General features: G+C 41.3%; 1 protein-coding gene across 1 annotated transcript in view; it reads left to right on the top strand.

Moving 5' to 3' along the window:
• PITPNB (phosphatidylinositol transfer protein beta) overlaps positions 1 to 20,168 on the top strand; it is a 60,534-nt gene that overhangs the window by 25,773 nt on the left and 14,593 nt on the right. Inside the window, exon 8 of the mRNA XM_059677131.1 lies at positions 13,765 to 13,842. Within this exon, the coding sequence (XP_059533114.1) occupies positions 13,765 to 13,842 (78 nt within the window). The remainder of the gene's footprint in view (positions 1 to 13,764; positions 13,843 to 20,168) is intronic.

The raw sequence follows: 20,168 nt of genomic DNA, 5'->3' as shown, positions 1-20,168 counted from the left end.
ACAGATTCCCTGTTTCAGGGGAAAGACGCCTTGTAGTGAAGTGTTAAGATGCTAATTCCTTTAAGAAGGAAGGCTCCTGCTTGGCATTGAAGCAGCCACAGAGCACAGGGTTCCAGCAGGACACACCCCCTTGCTCCCACCCTCTCCCCATTTCAAATCTAACCCGGGTATCACTCCTGAAAAGACTTCCTCGGTAAATTGAGTACCCTTTGGAGGCCTGGCCTATCCTGTTCTCATCATCTCTGTGTTGCCAGGACCTAGCAAGATGCTCACTATTGAGCCTGATGTGGAGTGACTTCTCAATAAAGGCTCGGTGGGTGGATCAAAGAGAATTTGCAGATTTCCCCCCTCTGTGGTGTTTAAAAAAAAAGTTTAAAGGAATTGAAGGTTTTTTTTTTTTTTGGTTCAGATATTAAATGAACAAAATTCTACTTTAGGTCCTCTTTTTACCAATCCTAGATGGTGAAGTATGTACTAGTAATGATGTACTTTAATTCTAAAATTTCTGTCCTTTCTAAATGAGCATATATCTTTCTGACAGATTAAAAAGTTGTTTTAGATCCAATTGTAATAGAAGTCTAGGTATCCAGCACAGAACACCAGAATATAAAGTTTTTTTAATTTCTAAAGTTGCCATAAATACATAACCACAACAAAAAGTCGCAAATTCTTTGAATATCCTGATGAAATGCACATGCATATCTTCAACTCATTTCTAAAATGTACACAAATGAGTCAGTTGACATCTGCTTCTGCTTTTTTCTAAGGTATAAATGTGAATCTGGCCCCTTTTAATCATCTCCAGCACTTTGTCTAAGTAGCTTTCCATGATTTGTATACAAAAGTCACTTCCCAGGAGAGGAAGGCTCTTTAAAGTGTAAGCCGAAGTGTACACACGATTAACATCAGAGAGACCTTCGTTTTTGGAAGTAATTTGAAAGAAAATGAGCAGGGTTTTTTTTCTTTTTTTAAAAGAAAGAAATTGGAACCATATTTTTAGGTATTTATGTGTAACCAGAAAGGATTGTATCAGCCTCCCTGTATGGTATATGTTTCCCTGTATCGTATATGTGACCTTATAATTTCCAAGGTTATTTTTGGCAGAAATGTTTAATTCAAATTTGTAAGGCCCACAGGTTAAAAATTGATCTAGCTTGATATCTATTTTTTAAATGTCATTAATAAGCAAATATTAATGATATGAAAGTATTAAATTGTTTGGGAGACTTAGTTTAAAAATACAGACCTATTTAATATTAAAAGCAGCAAGTTTAAAGAGGGAGTGAATTTCCCCCTCATGTTTCAGCATGTTGGAGGGGGTACTAATTTATGATGAAAGGTTTTTCCCAAGTGGGACATTTCAAAACCAAGAGTAGCCCAGCTTGTAACTGTAGAGTTGTTTCACTGAAGATGGTATTCCTGAAAGAAGAGACAAAAGCTAGAAACTTGCCATGTTGTTTCTGGGTCACAGGAAGGATGTGCTGTGATTGACAGGGGACTTCCCTGCAGAGCTTGAGAGGCCCTATTACTGACTCAGGAAGCTTGTGCTCTTAGTTTGATAAAGTTCAGATATTAAACCTCTTCCTTCTTTTGTTTTGTTTTTTTAACCCCCTCCACCCCAATTGTTGCTCCCCCATCCTTCTTTCTATCTGCTCATGAGTGTAATAGCCATATCATATTTACCTTAAGTCTCCATTCTTTTTTCCGCTCCCTCTCTCTATTTGCCAATGCCCCCCTGGGCTGGGGGGAGTGCTGAGGAGGGGGGTGTCTCACACTGTGGGCTCTGAGCACAAAAGCCACCCTGATGCCCGCTCTACGTAGCCAGCCTTCCCTCCCTGGCCTGTGGTCCTTTGCTTGTCACTGCTGCTGGACTCTGTGCCACCACTTTCCAGCGAAACGCTTTTTTAGCAAGAGCTCCTGGAGCAAAGTGTGGCTCCACCAACTGGTCACAATTCTTTTATTGATTCTTCCGGAGACACAGGCCCTCCCAAGTGAGAGGATGGGCTGCTGGTAAATCTCTTCCTCCCTGCCAGGACCTGGGATCACCTTCATTCAGCACTGCTCACTCAGCCTCTGCCCTCACCATAGCCACGAGGCAGGGTCTGTATAAGTGCGAATCCATTTGGGACTGGATCTGCCAATTGGTCCTTGGAAGTTAAAAGGTTCTTTTCAGGGCCTCGAGGTCCCGGGGCAGGGGGGGCAGGGGGGCGCGAGGGGCGAGGGTAGCATTGGGGCTAAGGACTCAGACCTAAAGGCTTGAGCCCCTCTCCATTTAAGTAAGGTCAGCTCACAGGCAGCTTGTGAGAAATGCAAATTCTCACCACCACCACCACTCCTCCCCCCCCCCCCCACCCGCCAGCTCTCCAGGTGGTGCTTGTGCACGCTCAGGCTGGGATGTGGTCTACACTATTCATGGTGAAGATTGTAGAGGGGCATCCTTCTAGGATTTTGGAAACAGAAGGAATCTCAGTTGGAGGCCATGGTCCAAAACATTCACCCCAACCTTTATTTTTTCGCAGTTTTTGAGCCCAGGAAGTGCAATAACTCCCTGCGCCACATAACCAGTGGAAGGGGAGTCAGGACTCAAAGCAGGGCTGCTGGCTGCTTTTTATTTTTGTCTTTCTGTATGATGCGCCTTCCTTTGCAGTATGTTGATTAAGAGCATTTTTCATTCAATTAAAACAAGCCTGCTCTTCCATGTATCTCCCCTAGTCCCCCAAATAGCAGTTTTCATCAGTGGGTTTGGTCACCTTTTCCCATAACTGCTAAACTGTGGCATATATTGAAATTTGCGTATGTGCACTTATAATAAGAGGATTGGAGGCCCTACAGTGTTTTTTCATGTGGGTACTTCCAGGGAGCATCACTTCTGCATCCTCTCATGTTCATTCAGCAAACATTTATTGGAACTTGCTATCTGCTCTTTGGCGGTATGGTAACTGTTTTTCCAGATAAAGGAGTAATTGTATCTGTCTGAAGAGAGTGAACTTCCTTAATCAGTGAACAGTTAAAAGTGTTTCTAAGTGACTCGGGAGTCGGTCCGTTCCAACTGTTGCTTATGTAGTACAGCAGAGCTGAGTGCCTCTCCTCGGAAGGGTTTTCCCCTCACAGCTGGTAAGTGCCAGGCCGTGCTGGCTCCTGGCTGCAGCTGAAGCCTGTGTTCAAAGGCTAACTAGAGCTGGGCGTTTGGAATCTTGTACTTTATGAGGTATAGTAATTGTATAGTTGTGATTGACAGACAACAATAGGATTGGTGTGTTCATCTAAGCGGCACATCTGTCTGTTACGGGCGGGAGTGGGGTTCTTGGGATACTGCTGGGATAAGCAAGCATTTCCGGAGGCCCCCACGGGCGGATGAGAGCCAGTGTCCAGAGTTTCCGTTCCATACTGCAGCCGGTCCAGTTCACCGCCAGGTTAGCTGCAGTCCATCAGTCCATTGCGTGTGGGATGCAGGTTAACACAAGGGAGCCCTACAAGCCCAGGTCACATAAGTCCCAAGTGCAGAAAGAGCACAAGAAAGGGAACTCTTGCGGTGGTTCTCAACCTGTGGGTCGCGACCCCTTTGGGGGTCAAACGACCCTTTTACAGGGGTCGCCTAAGACCATCGGAAAACACATATATAATTACATATTGTTTTTGTGATTAATCACGATGCTTTAATTATATTCAATTTGTAACAATGAAATTGGGCTCACCACATGAGGAACTGTATTAAAGGGTCTCGGCATTAGGAAGGTTGAGAACCACTGGTTTAGGGGATTCAATGTCTCTAATTCCGCGCCCTTGCAGTGGCCATGTCCATTCTAGCCAATGACCTTTGTTCTCAGGTGTGATTGACAGCAAGCACCTTCCATGTGTCACCCCAACTTTACTGGGCATGCCTCTATCTCCCTTTTGTTGGAACCCTGGAGAATGTAAAGTTGTAGCTTTCTGGCGAAGCTGCCCAAATGACATGCCTACAATATCTGGCCTTCCCTTTGCTCCTTTCCTATTATTAATAACCAGGTTAATTACAGTGGTATCATAGCCACTTGTGGATGTGTCACAATCACCTTTTTAAGGATTGTGATGTGAAAGGAAATGAATTGGCTTTTATAGTTTGTGCTTTTTATTTCTAGCCTTGACCATTTGTTCTTTGATTACGATCCACTTGTTTGGTGAGTATGTTTTGGTAGAGAGAAGAATGTCCCATTTTAGTTGAGAGCAGAAATAATAGGGCATCCCCCCAAAATGTATACACACACATTGAATTATTATAAAGGCAGTGTTTATTAAAAGGCATTTCATTTTCAAAATTGAGCTGTCAGCTCTTGAAGTGCTTGTACATTTTTTGTACATTAGAAGCAGTACCTGATTTTCTGAAAGTAAACACGTAAGATACCTATTCATTCATTTAGCTGTTTTCATTTTGAACTGCCATTCCATTATTGAGAGCTGAAAAATTTGACACTTTTTAATTGTTGTAAATCATGAGTGCGTATTGTTTTAAAGTTATTGCTCATTTTAAAGATACTTTCCCCCAGATGTCAGCCTCGGAAAGCTGATGAAACTGGGTTTAGTTTTTTAGGCATGCCAGTCATGGTCACACCTTCACGCAGTGCTTGTTTTCTGTGCTCTAGGAAGGATTCAGAATATCTTTTCTTTTGATCATTCTGTGAGGCAGTGCCCAGATGTTACGCATTTGAGTAGATAGTCTTGACAACATATGCTTGACTGCAGTGCCTTTAGAAATAACTTCATAATTTTAAAGAAATGTGCTTTCTAAATATGCTTTCTAAATCATCTTTATACAATTAGCTTTTTTCTCCCTTTAAAATTAAAAGCATGATGAAATCTGGCTGGAAAAAGCTAAATATTAGATCAGACTATGTGAAATTGTTAATATTTGTCAGCTTTTGAGCTATGAAAATGACCTTGTTTTAGTGGGTGAACCTAATAGGTCTTTCGAATTAACCTTTGGTAAATGATAACCTTAAATGGTCTAGTTTGTTCTCTCTCAGAGCTTTCAGAGTGCTGCTGCATTTTAGATGTTACTTTTGTTCCAACTGCTGCCTTTTACTTCCTAAGAAGGGCTTTCTGCTTCTCGGAGCTGTGCAGTGGCTACCCAGGCTTTCGCCCTGAAAAGAGCTTTTGTTTATTAAGTCTGTGGCTCAGACCCAGCAAGCCCGAGGAGAGCCCGCGGTTGCCAAGTGCTTCTTCAGTGCTCTTTGGCGTGAGCAGGCACTCCATCCAGTAGAGTACCTCTTCCTTTCGCCATTAAGATGAACCTCGGCATTCATTTCTATCTTAAAAGCTTGTAACTTGTCTCTGGTGTATGTGTGAGAGCCCCAGAGTATTTTTTTTTTTTTTGCTTTTTTTTAATTATTATTAAAGTTTGTGTGTGTAACTTTATTAAAGTGTGAATTGTGAACCAGCTCCTAACTTGTAATAGGAGCCTCCTTGAATTCAGGAACAAAACAAGACTCAAATACAAGTTTTTGAGGTAGCAGAGGTTTTGCTTTTGCTTAAGAAATTGTCACTCGTCAAATGCTCTGCACATTTGCCTTTGCTATGCTGTGAAGCAAACCATTGTCAGGATCCTTTATGTAGTAGTTATAGAGGTTTTCCCCCCATCCTCAAAGAAGATATAAATAAATGTTATCATCTTTAAAAAAAAAAAAGAAATGTAAAAATGTTTTTCATTTCTGCTGCCTTACATGGTCAAGTACTTTGAGAATACTTATAATATTTGCATCCAGTAGTGGAGTTAGAGAATCTCTCATATATTTGAAGACATAGTTGGATAGCAGTGCCCTCTTGTGGGGTAATAACATATTGCTTATTTCATGCTTGCTTAAGTCTGAGCAAGGATTTATAAATTTCTCTTAAATCTGTATGTATGAGTATATTTTGCACAAAGTACCTTTCCACTAGGACCTCGAACCCATTATTAACTTGAGTAGAACAGTAGGGAGGGTGGTGGAAGTGGTTGGCTGTTTAGTAGAATTGCTCCAGTTCCTGGCTGGGGAGAAATTTTCTGGTAAGAGTTAGAAAATGTGTGTGTTTTTTTGTGAACAGCTAATGGAATATATTTTCAAAGAAATTCACATAAATGGCTCCTTAAAATGAATTCCTTATAATTCACTTTTAGAAAGAACTCACTTTTTCAACCATGTAAACTCTTTCCTAGGCAAGGCTCTCTGGGCTGGGATCCCTTCAGGTACTGGAGTCTTATCAATGATAAACTGTAAATTATATCACATTTTTGCAGTAAAGTATTGTGGTTAGCCTGGGTGTCGAGAGAGCAGCGTCTGAGTCCTGGCTCTTCTGAAGTAAGTTCTCCAAAAATAGTAGCAAGAATGATGCTTCTTATCGGATTCTGTTCTTGCTGGGGGGAAAAAAATTATGTTTAATTCCCCTCCCATCTCCCCCCCTGCAATTATAGCCTACTTGATGTTTGTTAAATGAGTGCTCTGGGCTACATGGGGTCCTGGAACTTGGGAGCTTCTTTGTCTGAAGGCCAGATAATGAACCAACATGGACATTTTACTGGGAGGGCTCACCCTGTGAATTTTAAATAGGAAACCCCTCCCCCCATTTTAGTTTAAGGAATTTGTTGTAATATGTTCTGCAATCTACTTTCATTTAAGGAAATAAATGCATTTTTGTGTTAAATAAGATTTTCTTCAACATATTACTTAATTTTCAGGCATATGCGATTTAATTTTAAAATAAATAATGTTTTGTTTCTTTTTTCAATATATTTTTATTGATTTCAGAGAGGAAGGGTGAGGGAGAGAGAGATATAGATAATGAGAGAGAATCATGATCGGCTGCCTCCTGCACGTCCCCTACTGGGGATTGAGCCCGCAACCCGGGCATGTGCCCTTGACCGGAATCGAACCCAGGACCCTTGAGTCCACAGGCCAATGCTCTATCCACTGAGCCAAACCATCTAGGGCTAAAATAAATAATGTTTAATAAGCTCCTTTAGCAAAATTGACTTGTTAATATGTTAAAACTTATTTCATTGGAATTGAGAGTTTACCTTCATTTTTAAGTGCTATAATAAGTATATAAATATATAGTAATAATAAGTATAGTGTTACAGTAATAAATATATTGAATATTTTTGCATAAAACACAGCCTTGTCCCGACCAGTAGCCCCACCTACCCTGAAGAGCAGCCCCCCGGCCTCAGGCTTTCCGGGACCCCCCTTTCCTATCCTTCAAGGACTTTCTCCCTTTGCTTCATCTGCCCATCAACTCTTTGGTTTTCCTGCTGGATTGTGGAATATGACTTTTGGTTGTAACCTCTTTTTGTAGGTGAAATCCCGATATCTTTCTCTCTCTATTAATTTGTAAACCTCCAAAGGCTTTGAAGATCTGCCTTGATAAACATGGCAGTGTTGGTGGTCTCTGGCTGTGATATGGATAGAATGAGAAAGAATGGAAGAGGTAGGCGATTGGCCTGGTTGTGCTCTAGCCTAGCTGTGCTCTAGGCTGTGGCCACCTTTTAGCATAGAGCTCTGTTGACAGCTTCTGCCCCCCTTGCCCTGTCTACCATGCTAACCCCCCTCCACACTCCACCCCACCCCAGGTCTCTATGCAGGGTCTCCGTGAGATTAGAAACACTACAAAAAAGTGTTCTGTTCGGGTGTGTAGGTTTGATTGTATTTCTCAGTTCTCAATGCAGTTTAGAATTCAGCTTTTAGGATTCATTGGTGGAAAGCCAGTAAGGATTAATGAGAGGGCTGAATTAGAGAATATTTTTTAATGCAGTTTTGTTCCTCTGAGGTACATTCAGTAACAGAAACTAGGCCAACAAGTTATTGACAATTAGTGGTCCTTTGGGAATCTGCTTTAATGAATAGATAAGAATGATTTGTAATTAGCATAATAATTATATGCAAATGAATGCTTCTGAATTGCTCTAAAACACTTCTGAACTGTTTAAACAGCCCTCCTGAGATCTTGTTACTCTATTAATTTGTGTAGCAAATCCTTTTTTCATAGATCATGCAAAGATAAACTTCAGTCCAGCCCCTGTCCAAATTATTATGTATTCCAAGGTGGTAGGACCTGAATTAATGAGATTTACTTATACTATATTAATGGCACTCTGTGGGAACCTGAATCGGTGAGGAGTCACTGGGGAGATGTAATTAAAAATAGAAAAGAAAGCTGCTTATTTGAAAATAACTGTTCAAATGAGTTTCTTAAACAAGTTAGTAAATGTTATTTCTCTTAACACCGCTGTTACTTGCTATTGCAAAATGTAATGCAAATATTTTTTATTAATAGGCTTCCCCTTTGGGGTCTGGCTTGCATTTTGTCAACTCCAGTTAGTTATGCACTAGGGTCAGTGGTGATAGGATCCAGGAATCCCTTGTTTTCTATGTGCCGCGATATTGAAAAATGCAGGGCAGTGCTAATAAGTGATGTTTGCTATTTACCTTCGAATTTAATTTAGTCTTTCTCCCACCCTGGCCTTTACTTTTCGAATGTGATTAGAGGAAATAAGCTTGGCTAAATTGAGCGGCAGTACCTGTGCATTTTAAACTTAGTGATTATCTTGGAGCTATTTGAATAGACACCTAATTAATCATGCTATGCTCAAGGAAAGCACTTGATGGCAGGCTGCAGGATCCTAATATCTCTCTCAAGTTTTATGTTGACCCTATGGAATTGTTCCTATTTGGGGGGGGGGGGCGGGAGGGTGGCTGAGGGGGTGCTCTTCAATAAGCAGATGTCCAGGAATTGCTAATGGTGCGTTTGGGCACACTTTTCCCTGTTTACATTTAGCCTCACCTGGGGGAACCCATTCATGGTTCTGTAGGCAGTTTCTGGTGTCTGGAGTTTATTTTGATTTTTCCACAAGCTGTCAAGACACTCCTACCAGCCTGCCCTTCACCTTCTACTCACTTCCCCATTCATAATCATGAGTTAAATCTGGACTCACGGATATTTAGGTTGGCTCAGCACAGATTTTGCACTTGTATTTTGGGGGACAGCCACCGTGCTTAAAGATTCATAAAACTCATATTCTTCGTCTTCAAAATGAATCTGGTTTCTGTTGAGGGTTTCTATTGAGAGCTGTAGTGAGTAACAGATGCGTACCCAAGAGGTAGCACAACTTTTGTATTCCAGTGACAGAGAACAGGTATTTATACGAATTGAATGAATGTATTCTGTGGCTCCAGCTTGGAGACTCAGGAATCCATTTATTTTCCATATTTTATGTGTTCTCCAAAGGGTGTCTTGACTTTCTTGCCTCCTTTTTTTTACTTAAATAAGAGTTTTCAATTAAATGGAGTTGTGTTAACACTCATCCGAATCTACCTAATGTTTGTACCAGTGTGTTTTCTGTGGTTCAGGCACTGGTATTAGTGGAAGCGAGCAGTGTCTAGGGACATTACACCTAACTTGATAATGATGGTTTTACTAAGCCCTTATCCTGGCCAGGCCTCTGGGCATCCTACAGATAATTAAAATTTGATCATAAAAAATTTTAAAACGCAATGCACCTTAGCAATAAGGTTTTTCTACCTTTAAACATGATTTTAAAACTCATTTTACAAATACATTTCCTTGGCCTAGTGAATCTGCTTTCTTTTTTTCCCAAGGATTACAGAAAGTGCATAGCAAATGCAGCCTTCAGAATACCCAGGAGCTGAAGACTCAAGTAGGCTACAGCTGTCTTCACCCACTGTATTCTAAAAGAGCTAATGAGATGAGAAGTCTGCAGCTGGTGGCAAGCACAATAAACCATGAGCCAAGGGCTTCTCTTCATCAGAGCCTCCCTTTCCCCATGGGATCCCAGAGGAGACAGAATACTAACAAAGCCAGCAGGCTGTCTCATTCCACACTATTGCTCATTTGCAGCTATAATTGGTAGCTGAGGTTGCATTCTCTATGCTGAAACTGTCATACATGAAAGAATATATTTGTTCGTTGTGATACGGATATAAATCGGCCATTTTTCAAATACAGAAAGACCAAACTAGACACCCAAGAATAAAATGCAGCAGCTAAGATACTGTTCAACAAATTAAATGTTTGTTGCAGAAATACAAAACCGAGGCTGTGAAAACTACACCTGCTTCCTGCTTTTTAATATCTTGCTACTTAATTCAGCTGATTAAACATTTACGTGTTCAAACTAACAAAAAAAGCACAAAAAATTCCTAGGTTTTGACAAGATGCATTATTCTCAACTGTCAAGGTTAAGGTGCTATTGTTAATAATTGGGTTTTGTTACATGTTCAGTATATCTTTAATATCTGCTGCTCTATATTCCAGAGAAAAAAGCGGAGAGGGAACAAGACAACGCTTTAGAGATATATGTATCTGTAGTATTTTATATGCATACACTCATTTCTTGTAGGAAAATTCACTTCGGTTTCTGATGCTGCTGCTTTTGTGTGTTTTTGAAATGTGGTTTTGCTTCTCTGCATATGTGGACACTCATTCCCCTCTCCTGTGTAAGTGCCAGCACGAGCCCAGGACAGAGGCTAAGAAACCTTGCGTTGAAGTCCTAGGTGAGCCATATCATCTCCTTGTTGGACGGTGGCGTCCTCATCTGTAAAGTGAGGTTTATCGTCAAGGTTTATTTCACTTGTTATTCTGTGAATCCATATTGCAGAACAGCATCCAGTGAACAGCCAGCACTGAAAGAAAGCGAAGGCTCAGAAATACACTTTGTGGAACAGAGTGAAGTTTTAAAGTGTTATTTCCTGTTCTTCCGTTAATTAATCCCTGTCAGATAGGCATGGAAAACCTGACGTTGCACCCAGATGTGGAGCTGGTTTAGGAAGGAGAGGGGTATTGTCCAAGAAGTCCATGTTACCCATACACTCACATTGTCACCTTCACTGGGGCCATAGTCATGCTTAGGGCCAGCTCCTGGGCGGGCCACCTTCTCAATTAATTTACCTCTAATGAAAACAGAAGGAAAGCAAGGTGTCTAATAGGGCAGGGTTAGAAAATAATTTATGCTGGCCACAGTTTAGACCAATTTCACTTTTCTTAAATTAGTCGTTTCTTGGTGTAGGTACTACCCTTAGTGTATTCATTCCACCAGTGGGTTTTTTCCCTTTAACCCTACTGACATTTGTGTGCATTCTGTTGTGGATTGTGGTGTGCGTTTTTCTCTCCGTTGGAGTGGACAAGTGTAGAATCCACAGAAGTAGTTCTACAGTCTCCGTTTACTTCATCGATTCTAAGATTCCTGCCCCCTTGACCTCTTCCCTTATATTTTATTATATTCAAATCAGGATTTGTCTTTCAGTGATAGCATGTTTATTGGCTGAATGCTTTCCTTCTTAATGGATCACCTCTCTTAAATTTAGGAAATGTGGTATTTGCTGTTCAACTCATATAAGGCTCTATAACATTTTAGATTTTGAAAGGAAAAAAAAAATGTGAGCATGTTGCCCACAATGAGGTCACACTCAGTGAAAAAGAAAAAAGAAAGTATTTATTTTCCCTCAAATGTAATGAAACACCAGCCAAGTCTCTGGGCATTGTACAGATAATTAAAATTTAAGCATAAATCATTTTAACACAATGCACCTTAGCAATAAGAGTTTTCTACTTTTAAACATGATTTAAAAAATACATTTTCTTGGCTGGTGTCGGTTGGTTTCAGTTCTGACTAATTCTTCTGCATTCTCTGTTGGCAGTTAGCGGGGTCCTCCCTGGCTTTCAGGTGCCTTTTCTTTGTTTGCCTCTCTGTCTTCCTCCCAGCTACACTGTGACTTGCTAGGAGCCAGAGCCAGGTGCCGGCTCTCCTTACTCCTCGGACTACCTCTTAGCATCCTGTGCGCTACCTCCTCCTACATGGTGGCTGATGAATAAATAGACCTTGATTTCGGGAGATGATGTTAAAAGTGATTATTTGATATGTTGTTAAATGTTTTCAATTGTGGAGAAAAGTGAGCTTGTCTCTGAGTTTTAATTCTAAGCCTCTGACCTAGAAGAAAGTGTCCTATGGATTCCATGATTATTTATGTTAGCGCCATGGCCGGCTTCTCGCTGTGAATCCAGGCCCTGGGAGACCAGCCCTGTGCCATGGATTCTTTTCTCAGTCAGCAGTGAAGTTGTTAATTTTTAGGGTGTGGTTCTAAATAGGAGTTTCAGAATTCATGTTCGCTGATGGTAATTGAACTTCTGCTGATGTGCCCAGACACATGAAGTAACCCCAGTTGTCCGGCCCCTTGCAGTCGGCTCACCCCTGTTTGTCATTCCTGGGTAATACTGACTGACCTAATGCCTGTGGCTATACCACATCGTGTATTTTAAGCAGTAAGACCCTGTGTAGCCTGCTCAGTTTGCTTGTGTAGTAATTTTAGCTGATTGTTGGGCCTTTTTATAGGTTCTTAGACTACCTTTAAACAGGCTTCAAGGTCAGGGTCATACATTTACCCAGCTATCTTTAAAGTTTTGTTTTTTTACCCGAACCTCACATTTTTTTCTTCCTTACATTTATAACTTTCTCTTTAGGAATCATTATGTCATATGCACTTACTGAATAGCTGTTGAGTCATGTTGTTGTTGTTAATCCTCACCCAAAAATATTTTTTTCATTGATTTTTAGAAAGAATGGAAGAGAGGGAGACGGGTAGAGAGAAACATGGATGTGAGAGAAACACATGGATTGGTTGCCCTGACCAGGAATCCACTGAGCTACACCGGCCAGGGCTAGCTTTTGAGTCTTGATTGGCCGCTTCTCAGCATGTTTTCATTGATTTGTGAAAGTTTGTGTTGTGCTTTGGAATATGTTCACTGCTAATCTCTAGAACAACGATTTTTCATGTTGATTTGTCTTGGCACTTCCCCCAAAGTGTGTGGTCCCACCACCAGTGCTGTGAAGGACTCCTGGGTCCAGAGTTCTGCGTGAGAGGGGAGGGCTCTTTCCTCGTAGTATTTTCAGTTGACCAACTGACCTGCTCACTGTCACTATTACAACTCATCTACACCTGAACTTTAGCTCTTCAAAGGTAGTTTTTATTTCTTCCTATAGATTGTGCACATATATGTGTGTAATGACAACAGAACTTTTGTAAAGGAAACAGGTTTAAAAAGGTTTACTTCGTTCATGTTCTCTGTTCTATCAGAAAGAGTATATTAAGGGAAATCGAATTTACACACACTAGAGCCTTGCATGAAACCTCAAGGCTAGAGCAGTGAGAGGTACCTCTTCCATGAGGAAGTCACAGTATGTGTATCCCAATGCCTCTCCGTGGACTAGGGTTTGGAGAGGATGACTTCCTGGTTGAGGCATCCACCACAGACCCAACCATGGGAGACATGGGAAATGCCGCAGAATCAATACTTCCGTTCTGTATTTCCAGTTACAGGAGTGGCTCTCTGGGAAGGGAGTTAGTTCTATGTCATCACCTATGGGTATTGGTGAAACTTGAATGGGCATGTTTTATTTTTTGAATATGATACGTATATCAAAATGCTGGAACTGTGGAAAAATGTTGGAAGATTTGTTCTTGGAGATAGCTCTCCAATAAACCAGTAGACAGCTAGTCAAGACTTCTGTTACCTTTTATTATGCAGTCATTTTGCCTTAAGGTAAAAGTTTAAAACAGAGAGAACCAAAGTGAAAACTTAATGTCATATAGAAGTGTTTTTCTACTTTTATTTTGTACAGAAGCACAATAAGCCTAATGAGTTGCTGTCATGTGTACCAGTAGCTGCAAAGCGCTGTTCTGACAAAGTTAAAGAATTTTCTCTGGTTTTCTTCTCAGCTTCTGACTTTGTTTTGCTTTGCAGGACTACAAAGCTGATGAAGACCCAGCACTGTTCCAGTCAGCCAAGACCAAGAGAGGCCCTTTGGGACCCAACTGGAAGGTACTGGGTGCTGACCTTTCTGACAGGCAGAGTCTTGGCAACAGAACGCTTGACAGGGCTTGAGTCTGGGAGAGCTGGTGACGTTTAAGTGAAAAATAGAAATGGCACCAAAATAGTTTTATTTGTGATAAGGACTTACAGCCAGTTGCAGTTGGCCAGCAAGTCTGTGTTGCATTAACAAACAGAACCGAGCCAGAGTGTCACTTTCGGCATAATGCTATTCTGATAACTCTTAACAGAGACAAGTGAGTTCGTCTTTGGGGATTGTATTGTTCTCTTTGGAGACTTGAAGCAGTACAAAAATCCATGTTAAGTGGGCGTTTCTAGTTTAAATTTAGTCTTAGTAAAAACTGAACATGCTCCCTTTGCCCAAGCTTATGCTCCTGGCCTTTTAATAGTTACATTTTGGAAAGCAGGACACCAGAGAACAATGGCGATGGCAAGTAGTTGCTTTCTAGTAAAGAGCATATCCTTATTTTGTTCAGGGAAGTAAGAAAAGCAATGTCCAGGTAATCATTTAAATTGCCGTAGAAATATAATGCATTTTAAAGACATTCGTTAAACTGAATGACAAACCTTTACAGAAGGCTTAATGTGTTGACGGCAAGTTATGATAGCTAATCTGACAGGAGAAGAGGAGCATAGGAACCTAAACCTGCCCCGGGCAGATTTCCCACCAACAGGATTTTACTTAGGAACGAATCTGTCTGGGTGCTAGTTGTTGCTTGCAGGGAGAGGATTAGTGTAACAGCCCCACAGTAACCCCTTGCATGGCTCTTCATGGGCGTCAGACCGTTTTGTAGATTGTCTTGCATGTCAATTAAAATGAAGAATGAGTCTGACTTCCTTCTAAAAGAAAATGATTCATAATGATCTTATTTTCACATTTGTTCGCTGGGTAGAGTTCAATTCCAGATTCTCCCAGTTTAATGGCCATGACTAGAGACGTTTAACTTAATTTCCAGGAAGTGATATTTGTAATTTACAAATCAAGGGACAAATTCAGTATGCATGATCTAAATGTACTCTAGTGGGTTCTTAAAAACTCCCTACCCTTACCCAGACTTGTAGCTGTGGACTCCAGAGGACTCTTAGGCGGTTAACGGTGCCTTCCGCAGGAGCGTGCGGGCCGGGCAGCAGCAGAGGACAGCTTCTGAGGTTGGCACGTCTTCTGCTTCTAAAAGGCCGTCCTGCTCCAATAAGTAATAACTCTCTTGTTGACAGGACTTTTACAGGGAATGAAGGGCATCAGGTTGAGACTCAGAGGTGAATTAAATACTGAATTTTCTTCAAATTATCCGTGTTTCAAGTGTAAACTTGAAAAGCATTGCTACATTACATGCTCGGCTATTATGTTTAGGCTCAAGTGTTGGCTGTAGGAACGCCTAACCAATGTTATAACAGGCACGATAGTTTGACACTGTGACTTAACTTTACCTAATTTCCAAACTTTACGAACTTGGAGTACCATTTTCATTCCCTCTTTGTGTACAATTTTTACCTTTGTAACTAGCACTGATTTGTCTTTATCAATTTTGATTATTTAAAATTCTAGAATAGCTTTAGTTTTTAGAAATAATGGGAATTTTACATTGTTTCAGGTTGTAATATTGCAGTCTTTTCCCCCATTGTGTGTGCGTATTTATTAAACAGTAGCTTATTATTTCTCTGGGAGAGTGCTGGCTGATAGTCATGCCTTTCTACCCATTTGCCTCTTGGTTGTTAACTTTAGCCCAATGATGGTGGATGTAGCTACTCTTATAAATTGAGTTACTGCTTAACTGAATTTCAGTGAATTACCATGATTAGAAATAACTAGGGTAATCAAGATTAACTAATTAAACCATCTGTTTACTGCTGTGAAGGAAAAATAGAGTAAGAAGGATGACTAGCTGATAGTACAACATAGAAAAATAGGAACCTGTGGACTGGCTTGATCGTATCCGTGCTCAGGGGCCTCTACTTGTCACCAAACGTGCTCATGGTGGCAGTGAAGGTAGCACTGGGGAAGGTGACAGGTGGAGATTTCTGTACTTCTGCCATATGAGAGTAGGGGAGGGATGCATGGGAGTTAAAGCAAAAAGGAAGAAGAAATCCCGTCTGGACCCACTGCCCCAGGACTGTGAGAGAGCGCTCCTGGGGAAGTGCTGCCCGATCGTTCACAGCTTTGAAGGCCGTCGCTGCCCCTCAGCAGAGACCCACCTTAACAGCACAAATTCCAAAGTGCACTCACAGCTAGTTAAACCTCAGGCTCTCTGGGACACTCTCTCACTTACCCCACAGGGGTGTTTTCCTTCTGAATTATTGCAGTATTTACCGCTTGTCTGCACCAGACTGGAAAGGGGAAAAAACTTTTCCCTGGTGCCAGGCACTATACAAGGTCATATTTAATCTTCACAACCTTCCTGTGGGGTAAGCACAACTGCTTCGTTTCATAGATCGGAAACTTGGCCAGAGAAACACGGGTAGTAGTTGTAGAGGAAACTTGATTCTGTGCTATCCGCCGAGATGTGTAAGGTGTGGCTACGTAGCGGATTCTGACTCAATCCGGTGTTTCCAGATCACCAGCCTACACCTTTTATGCTGTGTCATATGGCAATTGTGTGCTTTTCTGTATTCGTGGGGTTTGTCAGAATTTGGTGATTCCTGTTAATACCAGTCATGTGTTTCCAGTGTGCAGGGGCTTTGTAGGTGACAGTGGCATTAGGGAGATCCTTTAAAAACCCATGTAAGCTGTGACTTAAATAACTTAATCCTAACTCTGCCTTTGCTTCCACATCTCTAAATGGGAATGATACTAATAACTACCTCAGGGTGGTTGTGAGAACTAGATGAAGTAATGAATGAATGTTCCATTCCTAGCAGAGAGGAGGTACACAGTAAGTGGTAGCTCTTATCATTGTCACCATGAAAAGCCCTCATCATCTCTTGGTGTTGATGAGATCAATAGCTGCGATATCCTATTTATGACAGTTACTCCTTTTCTCTGTCCAGTATCCAGGGGTTCCCTGGTTCTAGTATCTGGGGGTTGTCAAATACATCCTGGTTTACCTGTCTTTACCTCCCGTGGTTATGTGGTTAATGGTTGGCCCTAAAGCAAATGCCACACAGTTTAAAAAGCCTTCGCTAGCAGGGCATATGGGGTTGCCAGGGAGATTTTAAGATTTTCCATGTTGGTTAAGAATACAGGCCTTTTTATTGTAGCCTAAGGTCTGATGTATCCTTTTAATTTTCAAAAACTAAAAACTCAGAGATGCAGGCTTTAGTTGTGTATTCATTTTCCCTCTGAAAATAAGAGTCTCAAAAATCTGAGCACACGAATTATATTTTGTTATTTAGAGTTTAACCCTTGATGAAGTGACTCTGTGCATAGTGAAAGGAGAGCAGTTTATCACCTGATAAAGATTTTTGCTCAGGCTGGATCGTGTGTTTCTGTGGATATAAATGTCTTGCTTCTCTGTAGCACTTCACATACATGTGTGTGTGCATGTGTGCGTGTTTGGGTTTGTTTATGTTTGGGAGGCTTTGTGTGTGTTGTGGCATTGGTATGACTACTTGTTCTGATGGTTTATGAAAAACAACTTACATGTGGGTTCCTTTAGTTTTCCAGTTTGCCTCCTGATCTGGTGAGGAGTTGTCATTTTAACAAACTGAAACACCACCTTTGAAGGTTATGATGTCATTTTTATCCTATGGCAAGGCCTCATTTCTTCCTTCATTTAATCCAGATGCCTCTGAAGACTTAAGCTTTTGGGTCTACATATATACGATAGCCAACAGTCAGGCGTGTAAGAGTCTTTGTAAGAGGCTTAGCCAAAACACCTCGCCCTTACAGTGCTTGACACTTCTCAGAAGACTCAGCCAGTATCTGAATATTGGGATACAAGGGGGTCAGGTCAAATAAAGAAGCTGATCCAGAAATTGTGACTTTTTAAAAAATATGTTTTTATTGATTTTTTTTTGATTTTTTTTTTTTGAGAGAGGGGAAGGGAGACGGATAGAGAAATAGACACATCGATGAGAGAGGAACATCATCAATCAGCTGCCTCCTGCACAATGTATTAGGGATTGAGCCTGCAGCCTGAGCATGTGCCCAGATTGGGAATTAAACTGGTCCCCTCTTGGTTCCTGGGTCAGCACTTAACCATTGGACAACACTGGCCTGGCGTGACTTTTATCTTTATGCAGGGTGGGGCAGAAATAGGTTTGCAGTTGTGAGTATGGGAAAACAGTTTATTCTTGCGTTATTTTTTATTGATTATTGTTATCATAAGGCACGTCCCATTTCTCTTCTGCATTAGTTAACTCCGGGCAGCAGCAGTTCTGGCAGTTGGAGCTTAGCCCTTCAAAAACAGTTTGTCATGCTGTTTACCTGCTCAGTCACGCTTTAGACTCATAATTGCTGGAAAAGCCATTCTGGATCCTCCAAGCCAGTGGAGGGCAGCCGTGTGTGTGGATTTTAGGAATGCTAATGTGTTTCCTGCCCAACTATCAAGACTTCTTTCTCTTCCTACCTCATATCTGTATAAAGAAGGTGGAAGGCTTGGTTGTCGGTGACCCACAAGGTTCTGTTGGCTGGTGATTGGTAGAATAAAATGGGGGGGAGGGTGTGGGAGAAGGTGGAACTTAGCTGTGGAGATAGATCTCTTTGAGATTTAGATGAGCAGGAAAGCAGCCCAGAGAGTCCTCAAGAGGCTAATGAGCACTACCCTTGACTGGTAGCCTCCCACGGGAAAGACTGAGCGTGTTCTCCTGTGTCTTCATCTAGACATGGCTGTGACTCCCAGGAAAGATGTGAAGGCATTTTAAATATATATATTGTTTTATTGAATGTGAAAGCATTTTAAAAGCTGTTCCCTCTCTAATCTACATTTGAAATCCCATAGTGGGTGGTATAATGAAGCTTAATAATTAGTTTCTTGATTAGACCACATCATGGATTATATCTAACTAGGGGCCCAGTGGACAGATTTGTGCGTGGGTGGGTCCCTCAGCCCATCAGGGCCGAGGGATGTTGGCTAGCCAGGGGGAGGGGCTGTAGAAGGTTGGCTGTGGGAGCGCACTCCTGCATTGACTGTCCCCTGGTGGTCAGTGCACGTCATAGCGACCAGTCGACTGGTCGTTCGGTCACTTAGGCTTTTATATATATAGATAGATGAAGCAGACCTTAAAAAACATGGCTGATTATTTTGAGTGCCTATTTTAAACCAAATAAAAATCAAATGTTGGACTTGACAGCTAGGTTTTTAATTTGATTTTTTTAAATGTGCATTTAACACGGTATAAATTATGCAACTCCTATGGAGGACACCAAAAACACTGTTGCATGTCTTCACAAAGCTAAGTGCCCAGAAGCAGTACATGATGAGTTCTAGATTTACCTTGAATACAAATGTGTCTGTTCTCAGGCAGAACTGAAGGAGTTGGGCCTGAAGGCATGAAGTGTCTTCCTCAGGTTCGAGAAGGGATTTGGCAGGCTGGGCTTCTTGCAGTGTCTTACTGACACTGTCAGGGACATCAGGTTTTCTTCATGAGTTTTATTTAAAGAGTGAACTTGTGTTTTCACTTGTGTATAGTGTCACTCCTAGAGTAATTGGACACAAGCATGAAGCATGTAATCGTTCTTATTAGTAAAATGGGTGTGAGCTCCAAAAATATTAAGTTTGGAGACATGGAAAATGGGCATGATGATCTTCTCACGGGCAGTAAATTTTCCTGCCTTAGTTTCAGTTTGCTTATTTTTGTGACATTAGTTTAATGGACAATTGGTTTAATCTTTTGAACTTGATCTCACATTTACTTCTTCCATTTAACATTTCTTATTTGCCCAAACAGGTAGGAATCTTCTACCTCTGAACCCTTCTGGGGGCCTTGGTTGATGACCTCATGGCACTTGGTGTGTTTGTGTCTGGGAGAAGGTTTATGTCTTCCCTCTGTCTCCCTTCCCCAGCCTTCTGTGTTCGTCCCACATTATTCACTGAATTTCCAGCCATAGGCTCTGTGTCTGACTTAGCTTATCTAGCACAGATGTTTGCTCAGAGTGGATACTGAGTATTTACTGGATTCCAGGTAACTATTTTAAACCAAATAAAAACCAAATGTTGGACTTGCCATATACTTTGAGAGAATATATGTCTGGTGTAGGTCTATCAAAATGACCAGCAAAATCTAAACAGAATTGAGGGAATGGCTGTGAGTTGGGGCATTGGGTTTTGCTTGAAATTGCAGTACACACATTTCACATATATTCTATAATTTTGTGTTGATATTTACTGATGCGTGTACTGGCAACAGCCCCAGCAGATCATTTATTTTTAACTTGCTTA

Source organism: Myotis daubentonii, chromosome 19 (genome assembly GCF_963259705.1).
Source record: "Myotis daubentonii chromosome 19, mMyoDau2.1, whole genome shotgun sequence".
In the NCBI taxonomy this organism is placed as follows: Eukaryota; Metazoa; Chordata; class Mammalia; order Chiroptera; family Vespertilionidae; genus Myotis; species Myotis daubentonii.
The sequence above is the reverse complement of the archived record's forward strand: the minus strand, read 5'-3'. Positions and strand labels throughout refer to the sequence as shown.